Below are 24,439 nucleotides of genomic sequence, written 5' to 3'. Positions count from 1 at the left end.
ATGATCAGCGAGATCAAGCTGCGTGATCTCAGTGATCATCATGATCAGTGGTTTACAATACAATATGTCACAACCTAATGTACACAATCTTCCATAACTGTTACAGGCTGTTTTATTTGATTCATACTGCAATTCAAAATGACAAAATCTCAAACAATGTTTCTACTTTAATGTGCTTTCTTTAATGAATTCTTTTGTAATGCATGTAATGTGTAGCTTAAATATTCCATTTTCATGTTATATTATTTGATTGTATAAACATGTACATTAGACCTCAAACTGCTTTTTTGTTCTAATTGTACTGATGGGTTGTTAAATACAGTCAACCTTTTTGTAGGCAAAATATTAATTCTAAAGAGCCTATTAATTTATCTTACTACATGCACAACGCAATTAATAGTTGTATAGGAACCAGTATATACAAACCAATTGCGACTGGTCGCCGTTACCCATACCACACGTGTGACACGTTTAAAACTTTTCAGTTTCACTCAGTTACAGTAAAAATAGAACATGGGCAACTATACATGTAAACTAAGCTTATGTCTACATTGTTGTGCACCTGTCAGTTGCAGTCAGTTGGGGTTTATAGTTGCATTCAGTTGTGTTCAGTTGCTAGGAGCGCTTATATTGACATAGTTGAGAAAAAGACAAGATATAAATATCTAATATTTATATACTATTTACCTCCTCCTCTTTTTCTGATGCTGTCCCTGACAATTTGTCCATATGAGTTGCAACCAAACAGATGGGAGGTGAATCTATGTTCTTGCCATCAATTGAAATAGTGTTTCCTGAACCATGTTGTACAGTATGTTCATAAATGGACCTTATCCAGAAGAAATTCATATCCAAATTAGTCATTCCTAGCTGACCCTAAAATGACAATGACAATATATTTTTAAACTAATATTGAAATTAAATTACATTATAGCATTTGTAGTTCACAAGATTGTCTAAAGTACTAAAGTTTAACTTACTATTTTTGAATCCCGTGGTTTAGCTGGCTCATCCAAGTTGTCCATGACATTGAAAGCAACACAGTATGATACTGTATTTGTCAGGAAAAACTGGAAATTAACAAGGATTATGTTTTTATGGTTAATTATAATATAATATTACAATATTTTATATAGATAAAGTTTAATGACTCAAGTAAAAACTTCAACATTCTATTTGCACACTACACACTGTACTGTTTCATCAAGGTGATAAAATAGCTCTTCTTTTTATCACTTTTATGAAACAATCTAGTGCGCAAATAAATAGTCATTTATTTATCTATTTTGCTCTGCTTTTGTTACGAGCACTTTGTTCATGCCTCATCAAGTCAAACATGCAGATTAATGCAGACTGTAAAATCAACTTTCACCATTTATACACTGTGATACCAGACCCTTACCAGGACTGTGGTTCCTATGTTGTGGGAACTAACTTGACATAATGTGTATTACTATGTATGTTTTGTTATGTTGTCATGATTATTTCAAAACCATTGGCTAGGTCTAACCTACTTGTTTAGACGTTTAAAAACAAGCTACATGATGTCACCCAGACAGTGAGCAAATCCTGTCAATGTCTAAATATAGCGCAATTTCATTGTTGGTATATACATGAGTCTGTCGTATTGTCGTCATTGTCTAGGCCAGAGTGATACATAACAATAAATTGGAACAGATACCATCAATTCAGGCAGGAACACATGGTTTCTTGTAAGAGGGATGTATGTATGTCAAATTAAATTGTTTTTCCACCATCGTTCAGCTCGCATTGATACACGTGAGAGGTGCGTGTACTACGTCAAATGGCATTTCCACAACCATTGTTTAGCTCGCCTTGATACACGTGGTAATTTCTTACCATCAAAGTCATACAATTGTTGATATTATTTCAAAAGTGGTACCTCTCTGTTTACTTTTCCATTTGGATAGTGATTTGCTTTTATTATGAGTCTTAATAGGACCTTCTTTCTTTTTAGATCAGGAATACTATTTGTTGTAATTAGATTGTGAATAGTATGTGTAAAGTATTTATTTTAGCATTGTTTATTGTAGATCACCTATTGATCTTTATTCAACATCGCATTATTGCATGAAATATAAAGAACAAAAGAGAAAGAAAGAAAGGCCTGGTATAATTGGTGGAGGTATGGTTTTCTGAGGTTTTGAGGTTGTTTAATGCTTACTGACGATGCTTAAATAATATATTAAACCTTCTCATTCCCACATCTACTCCACTCCGCCCCTCCACGCTATCATTTTACTGTTGATAATATTGACAGGTACAAATGCCCTGTGGTCCTCTCCCCTGGATCAGCCCCTGGTGATGTTTCATATGAAAACTAGAAAAACCAACAAAAACATAGCATCTAGTCTAAAAAAATGTTGCACATTGATAAATAACCCTGTTAAAAATGTTCTTGTCAAAATACAGTCAGTAATATAGTAAGTACACATCATGTAAAAAGAAAGTAAAGCTCTATTAGTATTTAAGAGCTTCTAATTGATTTATTTCTGAACCCAATAAAAATAATATTTGTTTTAAATATGACTCTTAGAATACAAGTGATATTCATAATAGAATAATGAAAACATACCCTGTGCGTTATATAGTAGTCTAGTTGACCAGCATAGTCCCATATACTAGTTATGTCACTCACATTTTCTTTTCTTCTTACCATCTTATACATAGCATTCTTAAATTTAGCCCAGGTTCCAACATTGCCTTCTACAAAAAATTACAGAAACAAAACCAATATAACAGTGTTACTGATCGATATCATTATACATCTTTTATGCAGATTTAAATGTTATAAAAGCTTTATTAGTCTGTACCTACCTTCTTGTAACCTTTTATCAACCTTTTCTCCTAAAGCATGTGAACGAATTTGCTCTGATAGCTCAATATCTATACAAAGCAAGAAATGGACAATTAGATTAGGAAACCAATCTGTTGTATGGGATGAGAGGAATACAATGATAAGCAATATTTTGAACATTGACAGTAATTTTCCAATTCTTGGTATCTGAGGTGATTTCAATCACCTCATTGAAAATGTAAGACCAAGACGTAATGGTTGCATAGCCAAATGAATTTTGAATTGTTATTTGTTGTATAACCAATGTGTAAATGGCATTATATTATACATTTAAGAATGTTTTTATTTAAATATTAGTATTATTTTATCAAAAATAAATTAATGTTAAATTTATAGCAAAATAATGAATATGTAAAATTTAACATTTTCAGTTGCTTTTCTCACCATTTACATCTTTTATCTTTTTCCATTGACTACAATCCTTCTTTGCTTGAAACACTGTGGTTGTAACGATTCCATCTGTGGATTGTTCTGCAGAATTGAATCTATTATAACATTGTATAGTAAAGTTAAAATTTATTGTACATTTTAGAAACATACATAGTATGTATAAAATGATTAAATCATGAAAGGGTTTGCATTTAAATATTCCAATCATAAAACAACTGATACATTTTTAATGAATAGAACATTAGTAAGTTTAAAAGTAAATTAAAGTGTATAAAATTAATGTTTTTAATATTTTATAAGAATCACAATATTCAACATACTGCAATGTCACCCTTAGTGTATAATAATTCAAATTAAATAAAACCTTTCCTTTAGCAGTTCACAAGATAATGTTTGCACACAACTATTGATGGTCAATACAGCTTAAGATACCGTACAGTAATATATACTCGATAAACATTATACCAATTTTACTTTTTACCTTTCTCCAACCATAGCCTTTACACAGCTAGTCTTCCCAGCACCTTCTTTTCCTAGAAACATACATCTTGAATTCACAACAGACATGCTACCAGTTTTAAGTTCTTCTTTATATATTTTAATAGCTTGTTTACCCCTGGCACGTATCTCTGCAGGAACTAATTCTATTATGACAACAAATTAATTGTTATCTCATTCTGCCTCTATAAGCCTTAAAAATGCTTGATATTATCAGTATTTTGTTATTAAACAGTAAAATAAATGTCATCCCATATACAGTACAAAAGTTCTCATCAACTTTAATAATACCTCCGGTAAACTTGAACCATAGGAAATAAAAATATTAAATTATGTTCGAGTACCAGCAATACAATAATATTAAAGATGTATTGTCCCCCAAAAACATGAAAAATGAAGATTAATTAAATCAGACTTTGAATATGTTATTTTGTAGTTTTCATAAAGATAATCACTTCCGTAGAAAAAAAGATGAAAAAAAATAATGTTTTCACTTATAAATTGATAAAATAAATGGTTAAATTCAACCAAAAACCCATTGGCTGGCAGCCAATTTGAACATTTTTTGCTTTAAATTAAAGTTTTTTTGTCCGATCCAATTTTTGGTCAAAGTGGATAACTATTATGTTACATTAAAATGGCATATTCAACAAACATTTTGTTAAGAATTATTTTTTCAGGGGGACACATCTTTAATACAAATGTATTAAACCAACTCTCAATTAATATAATAAAATAGTGGCAACCATGTACATACATATCAATTATGCTATTGATTGGGCTGGATCCAAGAGAATTTAGTTTCATTCATTTGTAATGAACCAGAAAAATAAGGTCTGCCAGCTTATATAAAAATATTTACCTTACAGTTTGTTTCTGTAGTACAATTTTGTAAAATTTATAGTAGTAGCATTGATAATTTCAAATGACCACCTGTACCACATTAAAGCTTTTGCACTGTGTTTACCTATCTTAGATTAATGCATAATTTATATTTATAAACTTTACTTACTGTCAAAATAGTTTAAAATCACAGTTTTTTCTTTTTTCGTTATGTACATATTTGTTTCTACAATAGATTCAGGCGTCTTTCCTTCCTAAAAACAAAAATATTTACTTAAACAAGATATTTACAAAAGACATATTAATTGATAGACACCCAGTTCCAAAACACTACCTCTGTTCTGTAGTAGGCAAGATCTATAAATCCAAACGTAAATAGTAATAATATACTAACAATAAGAAAAACTGCTGGTAGATAAACCAACTTTTATCTATTTATTATGTAGAAGCAAGAATAGCATTCTCTCCTGTGTTTAATTTTCACCACATACTACACTATCCCCATAATGGGAAGTAGGCCTCTTTATCCCATAATATGAGTGAGCTTTCCTGTGTTTAATTTTCACCACATACTACACTATCCCCATAATGGGAAGTAGGCCTCTTTACCCCATAATATGAGTGAGCTTTCCTGTGTTTAATTTTCACCACATACTACACTATCCCCATAATGGGAAGTAGGCCTCTTTATCCCATAATATGAGTGAGCTTTTAAATGTTTGGATTTGATAAATAAATAAAAGTGCACTGTTAATCAATTGTTTTGACAGAAAACCCATACAATTGTATATTTGGCTATCACCATGAACCTACATTTTGTGGTGGTTGAAGTTGTCCCTTAAGAGAGAGGTTGTGGTCCCTTGAAAGAGGTGGTCACTTAAGAGAGGTGTGTTCTTTAAGAGAGGTGGTCGCTTACAAGAGGTGTTCGATTATAAGAAGTAGTCCTTTATGACAGGAGGTGATCCCTTACAAGAGGTAGTCAATTATGAAAAGCGCTCTCTTAAGAGAAATGTTTGCTTACAATGTATGGTCGTTTTAGAAAATTGGTCGTTTACAAAAGTGGATAGACTGATAGCTAAATAAAAAAATTCATTTGCACAGATTTAAACAGGTTTGTAAAATATATATTTTCTATATTAGCTGGCGATAGTGTGAGGCAATTTTTGTTACTACATTAGTTGTTGACGTTCTACATTAGCTGGTGTTGACTTTTTATTTACTAAAGCTGTTAGTGTTTCTACATTAGCTGGAGGTTTTACTACATTAACAGTTGTTAGCTATATTAGTATAAACAAGCATTCTTGTAAGCACCTTTAAGGTTTTGATTCTGTGTTTTTAGTTCATCCTCTTTAATTGGCTACCTAAAGACCTTGAAATGCAGAAACTTCTCAAACATGCCCACTAATCTTGCGTGCACAGGGTCTGCGAAAGAAGCCGACATTTGTCTGTGTACGTCTCAAAACAGAGTCAAGCTCTGTTAATGACCGTCCTCATGAGTTTATTGTTATGCATTTTACATCTATTTGTGTATAGAAACTTCAATTTTCTGTAGATTACCTTATTTAGCAATGTCAATAATGCACTATCCTTTTTAATGAGAAATTTTACAATTTCTGAAGCAGGGTTGAGACGTTGAATCAGGTATTCATATAGTGGAGGATTTCCATTCTGTGGAAAAAAATCAATCATGAAGTTAAAAATTATTTTTTTTTGTGAAAGAAGAATGTCAAGTGTGACGCTGTATTTATCTTATCCTTAAAAATAATTCCATAATTCACATGTTATAAAATAATTTGTTTTAACTATCTTAAAATGGTAACGATGTTAATCTCTTTCCAACACAATCACTTGAATGCAAATCAAATATAAAACCCATGTTTTCACATATCCTAAACTAATAGTCCATTCATTACAATTTTTGTGGCAAACCCTATGTTTTCATACCCTAATGGCAACATTTAAAGCATTTTAGTGATCAAATTTCATGTATTACCATGTGAAAAACACAAGTCACGCTTGAGTGATTTTTGTCCAAAAATAGTCACCCTTTTTTCTGAAAATGTTGGGTGCGGCAAAGACGCCAACAACAACAACAATAATATTAGGGAATTCATGATTCAACATTTCAATCTTTATCGAATCATTGTTTAATGTGTATTGTCTTTATGAAATAAGCAAAAGGCCTATAACTGACAATACACTAACAGTAAAGTAAAATACATTGTTATTCAGTTTATATAATCGGCTGTTTTAAGTTTGTCACCTCTCAACAAATCAAATGATACATTGGGAGGTTTTATGAAATCATGTCCAAACTATACAGGGCGCTATAATATTTTGAAAAATACATTAGACCATAAAGGGCGCTACTAGAAATGTAAAGGTTTTGGTATTTATAATAGTAATGTGTATGCCAAATGGCGGAAAATACAAATATTTTAATTATTAAACAATACATGAATTTATTACTAACGTTGTGCGGATATTTAGCATATTTTCTTTTTCTTCTTATCTAGATTCTTAATAGAGATTAGAAATATCAGTATATTCAAAATTGCTTTCGCCATTATCAGCATAGTTGGGAGGTCTGCTCTATATAAGTTATTTCACTGAATGATTCAGATTTCAATGTCAATTTCTAGATTGAATTACACATTGGGCCTGTTTCTGCTGCAACTGCTCAAAATACGGTATAAAAATACGGTATAAAATACGGTATTTTTTATACCGTATTTCTTAGTACCCCGTTTCTGCTAACAATACTTCTTGGGTGGTCGTGTTAAATTTCATCTTTTTTACCCAAATTGCCATTCATTTATTTGATCGATAATTAAAATTCGCAATAAAGGAAGTTTTACGTCTCACTTTCAACAGCCTAGCCATAGTGATAGAGATGTTGTGAGAGCACAGAAAACATTGTAATGGGGACAATTAATTCGTTCCCTCCCCGAGTTATTGTATTTTGCAATGTTGTACTGCTTTCGTAGGCTCTTCAGCTTTGAGTTTACTTGCTTTGGAGACAAGTCTATTCCATACTCCTGCTTTATTTTTTTAGAAATGTCTTTATAAATGTGGTTGTCCCTTTTATTACCTTTTAGTTGGTCAGACATTTTAGCTTCCCCACACACATTTATTTAGTAAAACTGTGACGTCTTCGCTCCACATTTTCGCCGAATATATCTATACATGTGTGTAAAGCAGCTAACAGCGACAGAAAATAAAAACACGAATGGTGACCTTTTGTCATGTAAAAAAAAAATACGGTATTTTTTATTGGCAGCAGAAACGGGTACAAAAAATACGGTATAAATTTGTAAATACCGTATTTTATCCACAAATTTTGTGGGGAAAATACGGTATACAAAATACGGTATATTTTTTATGAGCGCAGTTTCTGCTGCCAAAAATATACCGTATATATACGGTATTCAAAAAATACCGTATAATATACGGTATTTAGTTGGCAGCAGAAACAGGGCCATTGAGAATAATCCTGACATCTGTTCAAAAAATAACATTTACTTATGAAACAAAGCAAAGTTAAAAAATGATATGGTTCATTGGATAACAAATTATGAAAAATATTCTTTCTTTCATTTAATTCAGATTAGAGCTGTGCGCATGTGTAGATCAGTACTGAAATACAGATGGCTACAGAGTATAATAATGAAGCATAGGTTATAGGATTAAACGCCCTTATTAAATAACTTATGAAGCCGGGCACATTATCTCTACCCTTACTTCATGTCGTCAAAATATCCGATAGGTCCAATCTCAGCATAAATTATACAACCCACAATCTTCCTATCAGTTTAAAATCGCTGTGATAGTAGATATTGTCATCTTTGAAGGAATGGTTTTTTAAATAGGTCTACCAAAAATCACACAATTTAATAATAAAAATAATTATCATTATTATTAATTATATGATGAACCAGATATAAAAAAAGAAAAAAAAAGAATAGAATAATGTACTAGAGTAGGTGAAAGATTGTTGCCATACAGTATTACTGAAAATTGTCTGTATATTACCTTATTTTGTGATGTCACTGATGCCCCCTTATTTATGAAACAGGTCACCATTTCTAATATAGGATCCTTAGAACTATAAGCCAGATATGAATGTAGTGGAGTGTTTCCAGCCTGGAAAGAGGTCATAATCATCAGGTTTTAAAATACTGATTAAAGAAAAAATGTTACATTGGTATTCTGTCACATGACAATTTTATTCCTAACTCATTTATAGCAGAAAAAAAAAAGAGTTACACTGACTAAGGCTAGTGCCACTCACTTTATACCTCTGTATAAAAATAAATATGTAAATTCCTTTTTTTCTTTTTATTTTGTAAATGTACGACCTCTGACACATTTTACAAATTATATATTTATACCATGTGCATATTTATACTATGTTCAGACATACAATGTTGTCTTTTTTTTAATGATATTTTTTTATGAAAGTTGTAATTTACAAAAATATCCCAAAGTGAAAATAATTTTAGATCAGGAATATATGCCTTTCTCAGTTCCAATATAAAAAAACAATATATATATATTTTTGTTGATTTTTTAAAATACAATATTGGAGGTTGCACTGATATGTTATACAGTATCATTAATTGATAAAAAGTGTTACTGTAATAGTAGACCAAAATAATAAATATTTTGTCATTATCACTGGCAAGTCCAATAAACTATACTGTCATGTGACCATTAACAAGTCAGAACTATATTTGATCTTGATCTACCTAAAAAAATAATTGATTTTAAATGAAGGTTGGTAGTAGACATTAGGATAACACAATTCAACAACATTTGTATTTATTAATCAATATTTCAGTGATACTCATTAATATCCTGAGCATTCTAATTCTGAGTTCTAACTTATGCATATTTGATCTTGATGAAAACAGTGTTTTCAGATGAGCTTCATACATTATGGAAAGCTCTTTCTCTTTCCCCAACATAACCGCATCTCTATTTAAAGCCGGGCATGGTCTCTTTCTTGATAAAAATAGTTTCTATAATATTGAACTGAAAGGAGTTTATCTTCACTACACAATATAGAAACATTGTAAGATGTTTTATTCTTTAATCCGTTCATCTTGTTTAGTTTCACAAATATAAACCACAACGACGACAACAACAAAATTACATCTAAAATTATAAATCAAATGATAATAGGGAAATGATGTGATCACATTAAATCAAACTGTACTTTAAAGCAGCAGATATCAAATGATCTGATCATATAAATTACTAGCACCTGTACCCGTCTTTGCTGGGTGTGAGACCCACTGACAAACAGATTTCAACCTCACCGACGTTGACGTAGTTAAACTTATATGCAAGAGTTGCAATTGAAGTCTCATTTTCTATGTTTTAATCCATTGATATACAAAGGATTGAAAGAAAGTTCAACATATACGTCTGGTAGGCAAATGCTTATTATAAGTAGGCTATGCATGAATGTTTGCGATCAGTATCATTCATTGTAACAAAAATAAATACAGAATATTTTGCACTACTGTATATTTTAAATACACTTGTAAGTTTTAGGTATCGTCCTTTAAATCTGAAGTTCAAAAAGCAAGTACACTTTATTTATGAATTCAAAAGTATTGATAGAACATATTGAATTGAAAATAATGATGGTACGTCCGTAGATATGCAAATAATAAATATTATTATTTAAATTAATAATTACCGTACAGTACAAAAAAATGTTTCCTACAGTAGTAGCCGTTTATAACTGAAATACACAAAACAAATTAGAAACAAAATGTGACGCTTTTATTATCTTTACATGTAATTAGGAAGCTTACGGAAGAATTATAAATTACTCCATGGGCTTATACTATATATACATTAAGAATAATATAATAGGCAAAGTATGTTTGTGCGTATAGAGTACAAGGGGAAAAACATAAACATACATAAAACAGTGATGAAAAACAAGATGAACCAGGAGGTAAATTTATATTGAAATTTGTCAAGGTGATTATTGATTAAGGTTGTGGGAAGTGAATTAAGTAAACTAAAACATTTAGTAACTTGTACAATAACAAGAATAGTCAATGTGAAATAGGGTTAAGAAGGCAATCAGCATGTATGAGTAGCCATAATGCATTTAAAATCAAAATCAGTAAGTCATTAAAATAAAATTAGATATGGTTTAATTGACTTTTCAATTCTTTAAAGGTTTATAATGAAAAATTCAAGAGAATTAAGTTCACAAACCGAGAATACGAATTAAGTTACAGCAAGTGCAGGTGTTGGTTGTAAGAAATCTTGTGCGCGTAACTTTGTGAAACATTTTTAATCCATAGAAAGTTGACTCTTGATATGACTTAAATTAAAAAAGTGTCAATACAAAATGACATTTGGTTTTTTGATCTATGATCAATCATTTAAATTCATAAAATCACGCGAAAGTCATGTTGCGCAACTCTGACGTTTTTAAAAAATAGTAGGTGCACAACTTTACGAAGTTATGAAATGTGGAATGAAAGAAGAATAATACAGATAAAAAAAGTTGATGATGATTTTATACAATCACAAGGAGTTATCCGCCAAGGTGTGGATAACTAATTATGCAGCCATTTTACAGAAAATATAATTATGCTAATGTTATCTTTTGAAATAAAGTGTGGTAGTTGATTAACTTGGATTAATGTAAAAAAAAAAAAATCCAGATTATTCTGTCCTAGCAACGGATAGCGAATAGGTCGAATAGAAAAATGATTTGACCCCATGTGTATCATCACATACAGGGTAGATGTTTATTTTTGGGGGTTTTTTTTGTGTATTAAAATCTTTTTCAAAAGAAAACAAAGAGATAAATCTATTAAGGTGTAGTATAATTATTCAGATGGGTATTGTAAATACTATCTATACATGTTAGTAGTGTATTACTACAAAATGTGAACATATATTGTTAGTAGTATAAAAATCAAAATACAACTGATATGACCATTCTAAAACTTCTGGTGAAGTTTTTTTAATTTCTCTAAATAAATCAATGATTAAAAATGTCTAATAATGGCATTTCAACTAAGTATTAAATAGGCTGTGTACATCATAGGTTAACAGTTTTTCAGTCTCATTGAGCTTTATAGCTCCATGATTTGGTAGACTGCAATTGTATTTTAAGAACAGCACTTAAAATTGATAAAATATAATAGAAATACAATTGAAAGTTTCTAATGTAAATGATTTTAATTTAGATAATTTACATTGGCAGATCTCACTCTGAATACATTTAACCATTTCACATTAAACATCACTATGTTAAAAGACCTACTTAACAAAAAATAAATTATATAGACACATTTAATATTAAAAACTCATTACAATCCAGCATTTGAGCAGAGAAATATTATTGAGGAAGGTTTTCATTTAATTTTCTCCCTGTTACCTTATTCAAGCTGTGACAATTGTATTTATCATGGCTCTGCACAACCATGAACAAACATCAGAATGGTTGTCAATATTATAATTATTAATAAAGGACAATTATATAAAAACAATCTGATCTCATCATAATGCACTTTTATATGATGATCTAGCAAACTCAAGTAGAATAATATAGGTGGTGTCTGAGCAGCATTGTGTTGAAATGCATTGAATAATAAGACACAAAGGTGTACAACTGGTGTCTTTAGCTGTGATTGACACGCTGCACTATCATAGACGGGTAGATGTTATTGTGTATTAAATAGTTAAAGAGATGATAGCATTCGGTTTATTCTATTAAAAAAAGTGGTAGGTTATATAGGTTATGCGATAATGTTACTATTGTAGTTTTAATGGAATGAAACTATGTTATGGAATGAATCTACAAAGGCATAGTATTATTCGCTGTTTAAACACTGTAATCATGTTGGATAAGGTATTCAGATTAAGGTGTATGTATATTCAGATGGGTAGTGTAAATCCCAAATTATTTTTTAGTAATAATGGCATGTAATAAGTTTGTTTGTCCCAACATTTAGTCTGTCCATTTGTCTGTAGTCTATGCAATTTTTTTGTAAATTAAATCAAGCAAATTTACCAATCACAATGTGATGGATTATCCGAACTGTTGCTTGTTATTGGTCAACGCACTTGCGTAGCGCCTACATTGCGTTGGCAACCAAAGCTTTAGTAAACCAAGTTTTATTTCTGGTTGACTATTATTTACTTTTAACAAAAAGCAAATAATCACCGTCAACTAGCACTGTATGTTTGATAGGCTTTATAACAGTATCATCATCTCCATCAAAGCAAAGAACTTATAACACAAGAATCTCCTGTTCTTCAATTTGCATTCAAAACACAGTATCGGAAGTACAGGGTTAAAAGGTCAAACTGGGCGACGCCATTTCACAGCATGGAGCAGCGCCCCCTCCAAACTAGGAAGTCAAAACTATTAATTCCTATAGAGGGCTCAGTCAATTACTCTATCCCCCTATAGTATTAGCAGATCCCCTCTATGATTTTGACTTTCTAATTTGATGAGGGCGCGCTACTCCATAGCTCACAATGGCGCCACCCATTAGCTCTATTCTATCTCACAATGCCTTTCGAAATTGTTACGCGCTTCGGATGAACAGGAGATTCTTGTGTTATAAGGTACAATAGTATAGAAATATACCAATTTATTTGTATTTTAGTTATTCTGGTTTTTTTTAGGCTTCATCATTCAAATGTATTTATTCTGAATTAATTTGAATGTTAATGTAAGAGGCTGAATGTAATGACAATGAGAGTATTATTGTTTTACAGTAGAATGAAACTATAAGTATAAAATTGTCAGTCATAAATGAATATATGATGGAAAGAAAAACATTTTAAAAATCCCAAATTTTTGGTAAAGGGTGGATGAGTAGAATGTATGACTGACTGATTCTAAGAGGTATCTGTTGACTATTAATTTACAATAGAAATGAAAATACTGACAATAATTAGTACTACTATTTAATATACGGTAGCTGTTGCTGTTAATTTACAATAAAACCTACTAGTGACTTTATGACAGTATGGTAGACAAAGGTGGATGGTAGATGAAAGGATACGGTAATCTACACAAAATAAAAAATATTAATCTGCACATGCTTATGCACAGTATACTGAGCATACTCTGTTCTGTTCTGTTCATTATCAGGACTTATATTTGGTCGATTTAACATTCAATCCAATGGACGGAGTAAAGTTCATTGCATCATTTTGAAACCTTGCAACAATAAAAAATGGCTGATCAGTACGCAAAGGGAATACACATTGTAGTTTTTCATTTTTAGTTAAACTTAATTAAAACATCATATTTTGTCATTAATGTATATTATAATATGTGGTGGCTGTGAATTCAATTCAATTTAATTTCAATTCAATAACATTTATTCAATACTGGTAAGACAATTAAAACAAGCATCCTCGTAGCCTCTTTTTAAGGATTTTATTAGGTGTTTTAATTCATCCTTTTGAACTTTGCTAACTAAACTTTAAATTTTAGTTAGTTATTTTAGTTAAAATTGTGTCAATTACCAACTTAAGGAACGATCAATGTTTTAAATTTTTTTCATTTTTGAAACAAGTTTATTTTTAATCTTTGATATTTTGTGGATAAATAAAGTTTGAATTTAAAAGAATGAACAGTCTGTTAACAAATATTAAGCTTTACAAAATCATAATAATAAAGTTGATCTTTTTATCTTGTGATTTTCAAATAGTATACTGTTGACATTATTACTTATACTTGAATGAATGCTATAAAGTAAGCATTGATAATCTGTCATTGTTCTAAATTATGAAAATCTGTAGCAACACCAACATTACAGTGGGTAGATTTATATTTAAACGTTGAATCATGGCTTGCCTCTTGTTATTTGGAGTCAGTTTTATACTATGTTGTATGTATTATTATTGAAATAGATGATTAACAAGGCCATATACATGGCTGCAGTCAAATGCGCAAATTTTAGTTAGTGTTTTACCGACCGACCGACCTACCGACCGACATAGTCAGCTATAGAGTCTCATTTGCACGCGACCAAAAATGCCAAATTAGACTAAGACAAACAAATACTACCGTATAGCTCAGTGATTAAGTTCACTTACTGTAGGTTGACCCTGGTCTCCCCAATTTCAGATTTTTTTATGTATATACTAAAATAGACCGAATAATGAAATGAAATCATCATCTAGTTTAATGCTGGTAATTGTTTTTCTTATATTTTAAATGCTATTTCAATTAAAAGGTGTTTCGTAAAAAAGGTCTAAAAAATTAAATTAAATTAAATTTTTTACAGATTTTTTGGTTTTTATTGAACAGTACACTGGTACTGAAAGTGCTAACAATATAAACAGAATTTAAGTAAAATAAATAATGAGTGAGGGCACTGTGTAATATAAAATGTATAGGCCCTTGTAATGTATTATGGAAAAAATAATTACAAACTAAAAATGGGTCTAATGGGTCTATGTTACATCCTTTAATATCATTGCTCTTCGCTTAATGAGGAGGTGGTGGTGGACGGAGTTGGTAGTGTGTTGACAATAAAAGAGAGTATGGCCAAATGCATTACTAAAAATGATGAATAAGACATCATACTAAAATATTCAGTACAACTAGCATCTTTGATCATTATAATACACAGGTATCATAGGGCATATAAGTGACTTGTCTGAAAAACAATTTGTAAAAATTGCACTTTTAAAATACAAAATCATATGTAAGAACAATTGAAGGTTTGTGAAATTTTATGTCCCCCTGAAAAAAAAAAATATTCTTAACAACATTTTTGTTGAATGTGCCATTTTAATGTAACATAATAGTTATCCATTTTAACAAAAAATTTGATGTAAAAAAATGTATTTACCTGAAAAAATTTCAAATTAAATGTTTTAATGAAAATATGTTCAAATTGGCAATGGGTTTTTGGTTGAATTAACCATTTATTTGTCATTTTATAAGTGAAATCACTATTTTTTTTCTACGAGTGAAGACATACTTGAATAGCTCTGCATAATATTTATTTGATTCAGAAATCCTTACAAACAAATCACCATCTTTGTCATACGCATAATGTATTTAAATAAAAATGTTATGAACATTCTAGAACACAATTATTGTTTTTTTTTATTACAAAATGTGATAGTTATTATTTATTGACAAAAGAGCTATATGTGATTCGCTTTTTATAAATCAATAAAACAAAAAAAGAATTCTATAATTGGCTTAAATTTAAAGTCAACTGAAATCTAATAACATAGAACATTTTGCTGTTATTATAAATTAATTGATTTCAAGATTTAAATCATGAAGATTTTGTAATATTGTGGGAGAATTCAACATTGTTTTAATCAAATTAATAATAAGCATAATCTAATTAATAATTATTTTATATCATCTTATCAACTATTGTACGTTTTTTCCTACGACTGATGACAATTACAAAAAAAAAAATGCAGAACTTATTGATTATTTTTACACAAACCATAGGCCTACCAATTTTGATATTTTATTGGGTATTACAATTCAGACATCTCTGATCATTTACCTATTTCAAAAATAATAGAAAATACAGATCTTTACAGTTAATCAACAAAGTAGCGTTGAACGCATTTTTTGTTTGGCTAGCAACCATGCAGCGGCCTCTATCATTGTGACGTCACACCATGATACTCTATAGGCCTACAAATTTTGATATTTTATCAGGTATTACAATTCAGACATCTCTGATCATTTACCTATTTCAAAATTAATTGATTATGATTAACTTTCAATAAGGTTGACGTTCTTGACCATTGATACTGAATTACAGATATAGGTGCATTTTGCTTTGATCTTTCTCAAACTGATTCGTCTAAACTGTACAGTTAATCCTAATGTTGGATACATTTTTAATATACTTTTTGAAGTTAAAAAAAACCCAAAACACTAAAACAACTATTGATGACACCCTCTACACACCCCACCTAAATAAATTTAGTAAACATTAGCATAAACTTTTAAAAATTCATAAAAGTTCAAATATTTCAAGATATAAAAAGTATAGCCACATTGGTAAAACTCTGTAATTCTATATATTCTAAAATGGCAAAGACCTAATCTCTTAATTACCACCTCCCATTTATATCTGAAACAGAAGTGCTTAATATAATTAATAATTTGAATTCTAGTAAAGGTTCAGAGCATGGTTCTTAAAAAGGTTGCTCCATTAATTATAAGCCATCTCACATACGCCATTAATCAATCATTCATGATGCGTTCTGTACATAATCATATTAAATGTAAATCCTGTATTTAAAAACGGATACTTTTATACCAATCTTAATTTTACCCATTTTTTCAAAAAAATAATGAAAAATATATGCATACAATACCACTTGTCATGCTTTTCTTGAACTCACTAATTCTGTTAATACTGCTTTTGAAAGTACCTTCCTAGATTTATCAAAAACTTTTGATGTTGTTAACCATGATATTTTCAAGTGGTTTCGTTATGGTATTTTGGAGCCTTTCTTAGATTGGTTTAAAAGATATTTTACAGATCGAAATCATTATTTCAAATTAATAATTAGTAAATTGTTCAGACAAATTTTTTTATGCAGATAATACAACTTTACATTTTAATAACAATATTGTCTTGTTTTTAAATTTAAAGTTAAGTAAGTTAGTAAATGGTTCACTACAAACTAATTATTAATAATTAATACGACTAAAACTAATTGTATTAGTGAACTTACACACAACAATTGTTATATTTTTTAATGGAAAATTAATTGAACAAAGTGAAGTATCATTCCTTGGTCTTTTAATTAGATTATTGGCTGCCAACAATTTTTCTCAAATAAAATATCTAAATATATTAGTATTCTAAAGAAATTAAAATAAAATGTTTTGCTTATACATTACTGTAACATTGTTTGGGGCGGTGAAGGTTTAACAATATTGTTTTTAAACCAAAAAATGATGCTTAACCACAAAATTAAGTATTTAACAAAAATATATTTAAATTTGTTAATTGACAAACCAAGTGAGTTGTACACTACTGATTCTATCACTTTTATGTTGGTTAAATGAGGTTTGCTATGTTTTTTTGAGGATTGCAGAGTTTGGCAATTATTTTAAACAAAAAATATTGTTTTACCCCAAATATAAGTGGAATAGTCTTGATTTAACCATTGTTTCTAATCAGAAAAACTTTTATATTATAATTGAAAATCATTACCTCTCCAACTACTTTTCTGATAAAATAATATGCTATTGTCTATATTTCTGTTGATTTTATTTATTTATTTTAAGTTTTGGTTCCTGTATAGTTATTACCTTTATTCATGTAATTTATTTTATGTTTTCATGCTACTTTAAAGAAATTAATGTAACCTAAATATATTTTCTGTTTTGTATTCATTTGACCATTACAACAAAAATTGTTTTGAACTTTAACTTGATAATATTGTTATTTGATTTTCAACTCATCACAAGCCCTCAAAATGAGTGCTTATGTATTTCATATGTACATTTGGATAAAAAGAAAAAGCCAGTATACAATCTAAATTAATAGTTGTGCATTAAATCAGGGCAATTATTAAATAAGTCAATGTACATTTTATTTTGATTTCAAATCTCAGGGAATAATTAATTTATGTGTGAAATTATAGGACAATTCTCAATAAAAAAACATTATAACAATACTGCTTGAACATTAGATGAAGGAGAAACTTCAATCACTGAATGTCAGTAATTCTTAAATAATTGACAGAAGGTGAAAAGGTGTAAAACTAATCAAAGATTTAACATTACAAGAAATAATTCAGAAACAGAAGGACTTGATTGTTCCATAGTTTTGTACCACAATACTGTAAATGAAATTCTGTATTTACCTAAAATAATACAAGGTTTAGGTAAAAGGAAAATCAACATTTAGTGCATATTTTATAAATTTTTTTACAAAAACACTACATACAGTAGTGTAAATTTTAGTTTATTTAAAATATTAAATAATTCAGTGTTTGAACTATCAAGAACTATTGGTGGTTGGACATTATTGTTGGACACAGATACCTGGGTCTTTATACATGCTGATATAGAGAGTAGAAGGCATGGAACCACATTAGCACTATTTAGTCAGTGAAATCAACTAGTAGCCACATGCTAGAAAGATGTCCTATTCACGCTGACGTGCTGTTAAAGGATATTTTACGAAGATGTGGGTACAATAAGTATCTATTTGGACTGCATAGCATTCGCTGGGTTGGTGTTACCTTAGCCGCTAACGCAGGGGTTTAAGGTAGGTTGTTAAAAAGCATGACCGATGAAAGGTAAGCCACATGTTTAAGGTTTCCCAATTGTTGGGCTTATAGTAATGTTGTTATATGCATTCAGCCATATGTGTACTGTGAATAAAGTGTATGTAGACAAGCAATTTTATGTCTCTTGTCTGTTATTTAACATTCTTGATACGGTGCTCTACTACAGGGGAAGGGAAGTTGGACTATTCTGTCTTAAAGGGTGGAAATGGGAAGATAAATAGCACAATAGTCATCTGATAATGTTTTTTCCCACACCGTTTATTTTTCCTTTATTGTAACACAATAAAATCCAAAAAATTATGAAACATAAATTATTAGAATGTATGCTCAATAGAAATTTATTGCCAATTAAGATTTTATATTGGTACCATGAGAGAATTCAACTAGTTAAAGCCATAAAAAAGTAAATAAATGAATTACTTAATGAGGTATTGTAGTTGTAAAATAAACATTTTCTATGCATATTATTAGTTAAAAAATGAAAAAAATATTGCTAAATGTGTATGAAATTGGTCTGAATCAAATCAATAAACTAAGAATAATTCCATCTATTTATTCATAGGAAAATTGTTATGGGATATAGTTTTATTGAATTTAATTTTAAAGGAGATAAATCTTAATTTACTCTGTGAACATGAATGTAATTCTAATGAAAAGGTAGGACCATCAACTGAAACAAGGATGAACCAAGGTCAATATTAGTTTTAAAAAAAGGTTGTGCTGAAAACGAATCTACAACAATGAAGAGTTTATAAACAATTGTAATACATTTATATAATGCAAAGTCATTTACATCCATTGATTAAAATATAAAGTTATGCTACAATAACTTGGCATATATTTTTTTTAAATTGTTAAATAGCTTGTACTGAAAATTGAAATTATAATATAAGTTCTTTTAAAAGTAATCTTTTAACATTAATGTTGGAAAATGTTAAACTTTTTAAAATTATTAAAGTTGAACCTTACATATAGCTACTGTATGTTTATCCTCAAAAAAGTTTTGTTTGATAAAGTTGGATGATGGAGATAAATATGAATGAATAAAACATGATATAAAGTGCAACTGCAGACTTTGCGAAGCACTGGTGATCACCATTGTCAGTGGTCTAAAATATGTCATAATGTTAAATGTTGGATACACTCTGAACTTGTTACAGTTGTGTAGAACATTTAAGTCTAAGTTCAGCTTTCTTGTGTTTCTTAGTGGTATTTCACCTCTAATGTAGGTTGTTTAGTGTTAAACAATTTCCATTTATTTTTTGTTTACTATAATTTACTATGTGTGTATGTATATCTAAATAAATTTTAAGAAATAAACATTTTTTGAATAGACTAAAAATATTCCAAATCATCACCTAGTTATGCTAATGATGATTTGTTTATTTTTACATTTTGAATGATGTTGTAATGGTGGTTTGATACTGTAATTATTATGTAAGGTGATTTGTTAAAAACTACTACTAGGTACGGTAAATAACTTACAAAATTATATTTGTGCCGCTATTTCAGTTTTATTTATGTTTGTTAATCCTGAGTATAAAGAATAAATGTGGCAGATATACTATCTGTATCTTATATTGTATATGGAAAAAATAATTACAACCTAATAACAAAGAACTATAATTGTGGTGTGTATTAAAAGATCACTTTAGCTCTCAACCAAATTCTGCATCATCATTCTTGGAATTGGTGGTGGTGACTATAACCAGGAGGTGGTTGGAGTTGGTGGTGATGTTGTTGAAAGGAATAAAGGAGAGTATGGCAAATGAGTATGATGATAATTATAAAATAAATGAATACAGTCTATATGTCTATCAACTAGCATCTTTGATCATTTGTACCTCTATGTGATATATAGGTAGAATCATAGTGTTTCAAAAGTTATTAAACAGTTTTGTGAAAATGAACTAAAAAAAATTGAAATTTTGTGTAATAGAAGTGTACATAATTCTGACTTAATTACTGTATATCTACACTTTGGAATAAGGATTATATTTCAATAGTATGTTGCTGTAGTTTTCATTGTTTTATAAAGAGTTCAATGGAAATGTTTAAACATGACAAAATGTATAGTGTCATAGCAATTTTTATGACTAAATATCAGAGAAAAAAATATATTAAAAAACTTCAAATAATGCCAATTCTAGCATCAATACAGTTAAATAAAAACATTAAATAGCATTATAACATGCAGATATTATTACTCAAAAGATCATTATATTTAAAATACAAAATATCAAAAAATATGACTATGAAAGAATGTATAACTTACTCTGTCTTGGATATTGATGTCTGACCCTGCATCAACCAGCAGGTTACAGCAGGCTGAGTCACCTGTCCTAGCTGCCAAATGTAAAGCTGAGCTTCCAAACTAAAATATAAAATCATACAAGTTACATCTTTTACATATTTATTGGTTAATTAATATTTTGTATAATTATACATCCATTAAGTGTCAATTTTCAAATTCAATTTGTAACTTGTATTTGCTGTGTGATCATATACGCAATGCACACAAATACTATCAAATTAGCTTTTTTAAATTTTATTTCTACTTTTGTATACATTTTTATTATTATTCCAGTTTTTACATAAAAATGTTGTTGCATGGTATTTAAATTATTTAACTTTTTTAAATTTAATATTGTTTAAATATTAAATTACTGGATTGGTTTGGTGTACAAACTTTTACTTTCAGGGGCATGTTTAAAACGTTAATATATTTAAATTATCCTTTGTGCGATCATAGAGCAAAGAAATAGTTCATTGCTCTATGGTGTGATGGTGGCATTAGCTAGTACAAATTATTGTGAGTGTAGCATATGCTATTTTGTCGATTGCTTTGGTACTTTCATTTCAATTGGAAGCCTTGCACATGGAATATTATTTTGTATGTAATGCAAATCTATTATTTTATATTATCAGAGATAATGGCCTGCACTATTCTAAAGAAAGATTTGTTAGTGTACCAACAAAACATTGTCCGTTTTAAGAGGTTTGACGTACACACATTAGTCTAAATATTGATTGTAACAATATTAATGTTGAGTTTAATCTGATAAAAAAACAAGGCCATATACATGGCTGCAGTCGTGTGCGCAAATTTGAGTTAGTGTTCACCGACTGACCAACATAGTGAGCTGTAGAGTCACGTTGCACACGACTAAAATAGATAAACAAGTTAATTTTAGACATCTTTTTGAACCACATAACAGATATATGTATAAACATGTTTTCATTTTTTAAATTTGTTAGATCAAATGGACAGTTTTTAGAAATACCATGACCATTTTCATACCTCCCTGGATAGCTCAAGGCTGTCTTTAAAGTGGGTGAAGGTTTGGCTGATGCCAAACAAATCATATCAATGTAAAAAATATTAAAATTTATACATTTTAATAGATTTTATAACATCTTTATTATTTGTGTTTTATATTTATTGAATTGACTTATTAAAATGATTAAAATTTACACCAAAAAAAAATATTATATTCTTTTTATTTCAAGGATATAACAAAAACAATCACTGGAAATAAGACATTATACAATAATTATAAAAGAAATAATAAACATTATTTATTCATATGTATACATACTGACATTTCAAACAAATTTAATGCAACTAACAATTATGTAATAAAAAATTATATAAATCCTATATAACTAATTTAAAACAAAAATAAATAATCTGATATTAATATTTTATTTTGATGAACATTCAAGACAAAAAGTTCAATATATTGTGTATAGGATGTGAATAATATTCACTGAGGCTAAAACTTTCATAGTAGACCATGCTCACCAGGAGTATACCAATAAACAAATAAAGTGCTGTATGTTCCATAATCATTGCTTATCCCATCAACATTTTTTATACTTCAGTAAATAAAATAAATAAAAAAGTTAATTTTCAAAAGTAAACAATAATTTTCGCACCAGTCCTTTAGTCAGTTACATTCAAGAGAACGGAAGCATTAGCCATGCAGAAGCTTATAATAGATCACTGAGGCTGAAAAAATGGGTATTTAGAAACACAAACTGGTCATGAGCACACCCCAAAGCACGTCTGGTAAGAAAGTCTAAATGGGAATTTGTAAACTCAAACTGGGCATGTGCACAGAGGGTCTTTGAGATATGTACAGTATGCAGACATTAGTTTGTAAGACCTATGTTCAATAAACAATAACTGTGTTTTGGCTGTCAACATAGAGGCCAAGTATAATTACCATCATATATATCATTGAATAATGGTCAAAACGATACTTTCTCTATGGTAAATATTTTGCCGAATGGGGTGTATATAGATGACAATTGTTTGATTAGTGTGTATGTTTGTCGGCTGCTGCTGTACAACGAAGGCTCATGGAAAATTATACATTTTTTGTTCACTGAAATGTTTGTGGGTATGAGTGGGTCACTCCAACCTTAGGGAGTAATGCCACTAAGAATATGCATAGTACTATAGTCTATAGTAATTTAAACTATATTTATGTTACACAAAATGTTTACTACTGATTTTTAAACAATAATAATTGATAATAAATCTTTATTTCTTAAATTATTAAATTAGGCCTAGTCTAAATAGGCCCCCGGGTAGTACTACTCTACTACTGTTGTAGTAGTAGTACTACTAGTACTAGGCCTACCCGGTGTAGCTTTGGCTAGGCCTACTAGTAGTAGGCCTAGTTTTAGTGAGTAGAGAGAATAGTTTAACTGGTCGTGGATGTAAAGGATTTTTATATTTTACAATACAATTACAAGTCACATACAAACAATAAATTTTGATGAGATTACATTCTAGGCCTAATTCTACTACTGGCTAAGCTTGGAGGCCTAGTTAGTAAACTACGGTAGTAGTAGTAGTAGTAGTAGGCTAGCCTAGTGAAACATTTATTAACCATGCAACAACAAATTTATTTACACTGTAGTAACATTATATTCACATTCCATGTACCAGTCCATATATATTCATAATACATAATGATACAATATAACTATTTTTGTTCAGGCCTAGGCCCTAGTAGTACTGGAAAACGAAGAAATTGTATGCTATTGTTAGAAATGTGAAAAACAATTGGTGTTTGGTAAGTCATTTTTTCTATTAAAAAACACTTTATTGTTTTACAGCACACATTAAATTTAAGTATACTAATATATAAAACCATAACCAATTCTGTCCTTTTTTTTAAATGGCTATTTAATTGCAAAAATGAAAAATATTGATTTTAATAATAATCAACACATTTTTTGTCTTACATCATACAGTACGGCAAACTATAACATTGAAAATTTGGAATAAAATACTGTAGTATAATTTGTTTTTAAATGTTTTTTTTTAAATTGTTCTTCACATTTGGGTTTTGAAACTGAACTTGTGAAAGAGGAAGTCAAATTGAATCCAACAGTACCAAGTATGAAGAGCGTGTATACCAGATCATCAAATTAAAGCCCTGAGGTAAATTTTATTTTCTTGTTTAATCACATATGTATGTACAATATTTTACAAATCCCCTTGTTTTCATTCTTTAT

The 24,439-nt window shown here is 29.4% G+C and overlaps 1 protein-coding gene across 1 annotated transcript; it reads right to left on the bottom strand.

Moving 5' to 3' along the window:
• Positions 1 to 775: 775 nt before the first annotated feature.
• Positions 776 to 21,614, bottom strand: LOC140044142 (uncharacterized). Its single transcript, XM_072088621.1, has 11 exons — positions 21,603 to 21,614; positions 21,183 to 21,281; positions 6,167 to 6,277; positions 4,779 to 4,863; positions 3,750 to 3,912; positions 3,263 to 3,363; positions 2,839 to 2,907; positions 2,597 to 2,727; positions 981 to 1,070; positions 830 to 876; positions 776 to 794 (listed from the first exon to the last, which is right to left on the bottom strand). Exons 1-11 carry the CDS (start codon positions 21,612 to 21,614, stop codon positions 776 to 778), a joined length of 927 nt encoding a protein of 308 aa, XP_071944722.1.
• Between the last annotated feature and the right edge of the window lie 2,825 nt (positions 21,615 to 24,439).

This window comes from Antedon mediterranea, chromosome 3 (assembly GCF_964355755.1).
Source record: "Antedon mediterranea chromosome 3, ecAntMedi1.1, whole genome shotgun sequence".
Lineage (NCBI taxonomy): Eukaryota > Metazoa > Echinodermata > Crinoidea > Comatulida > Antedonidae > Antedon > Antedon mediterranea.
This window is presented reverse-complemented; position numbering and strand designations above follow the sequence as displayed.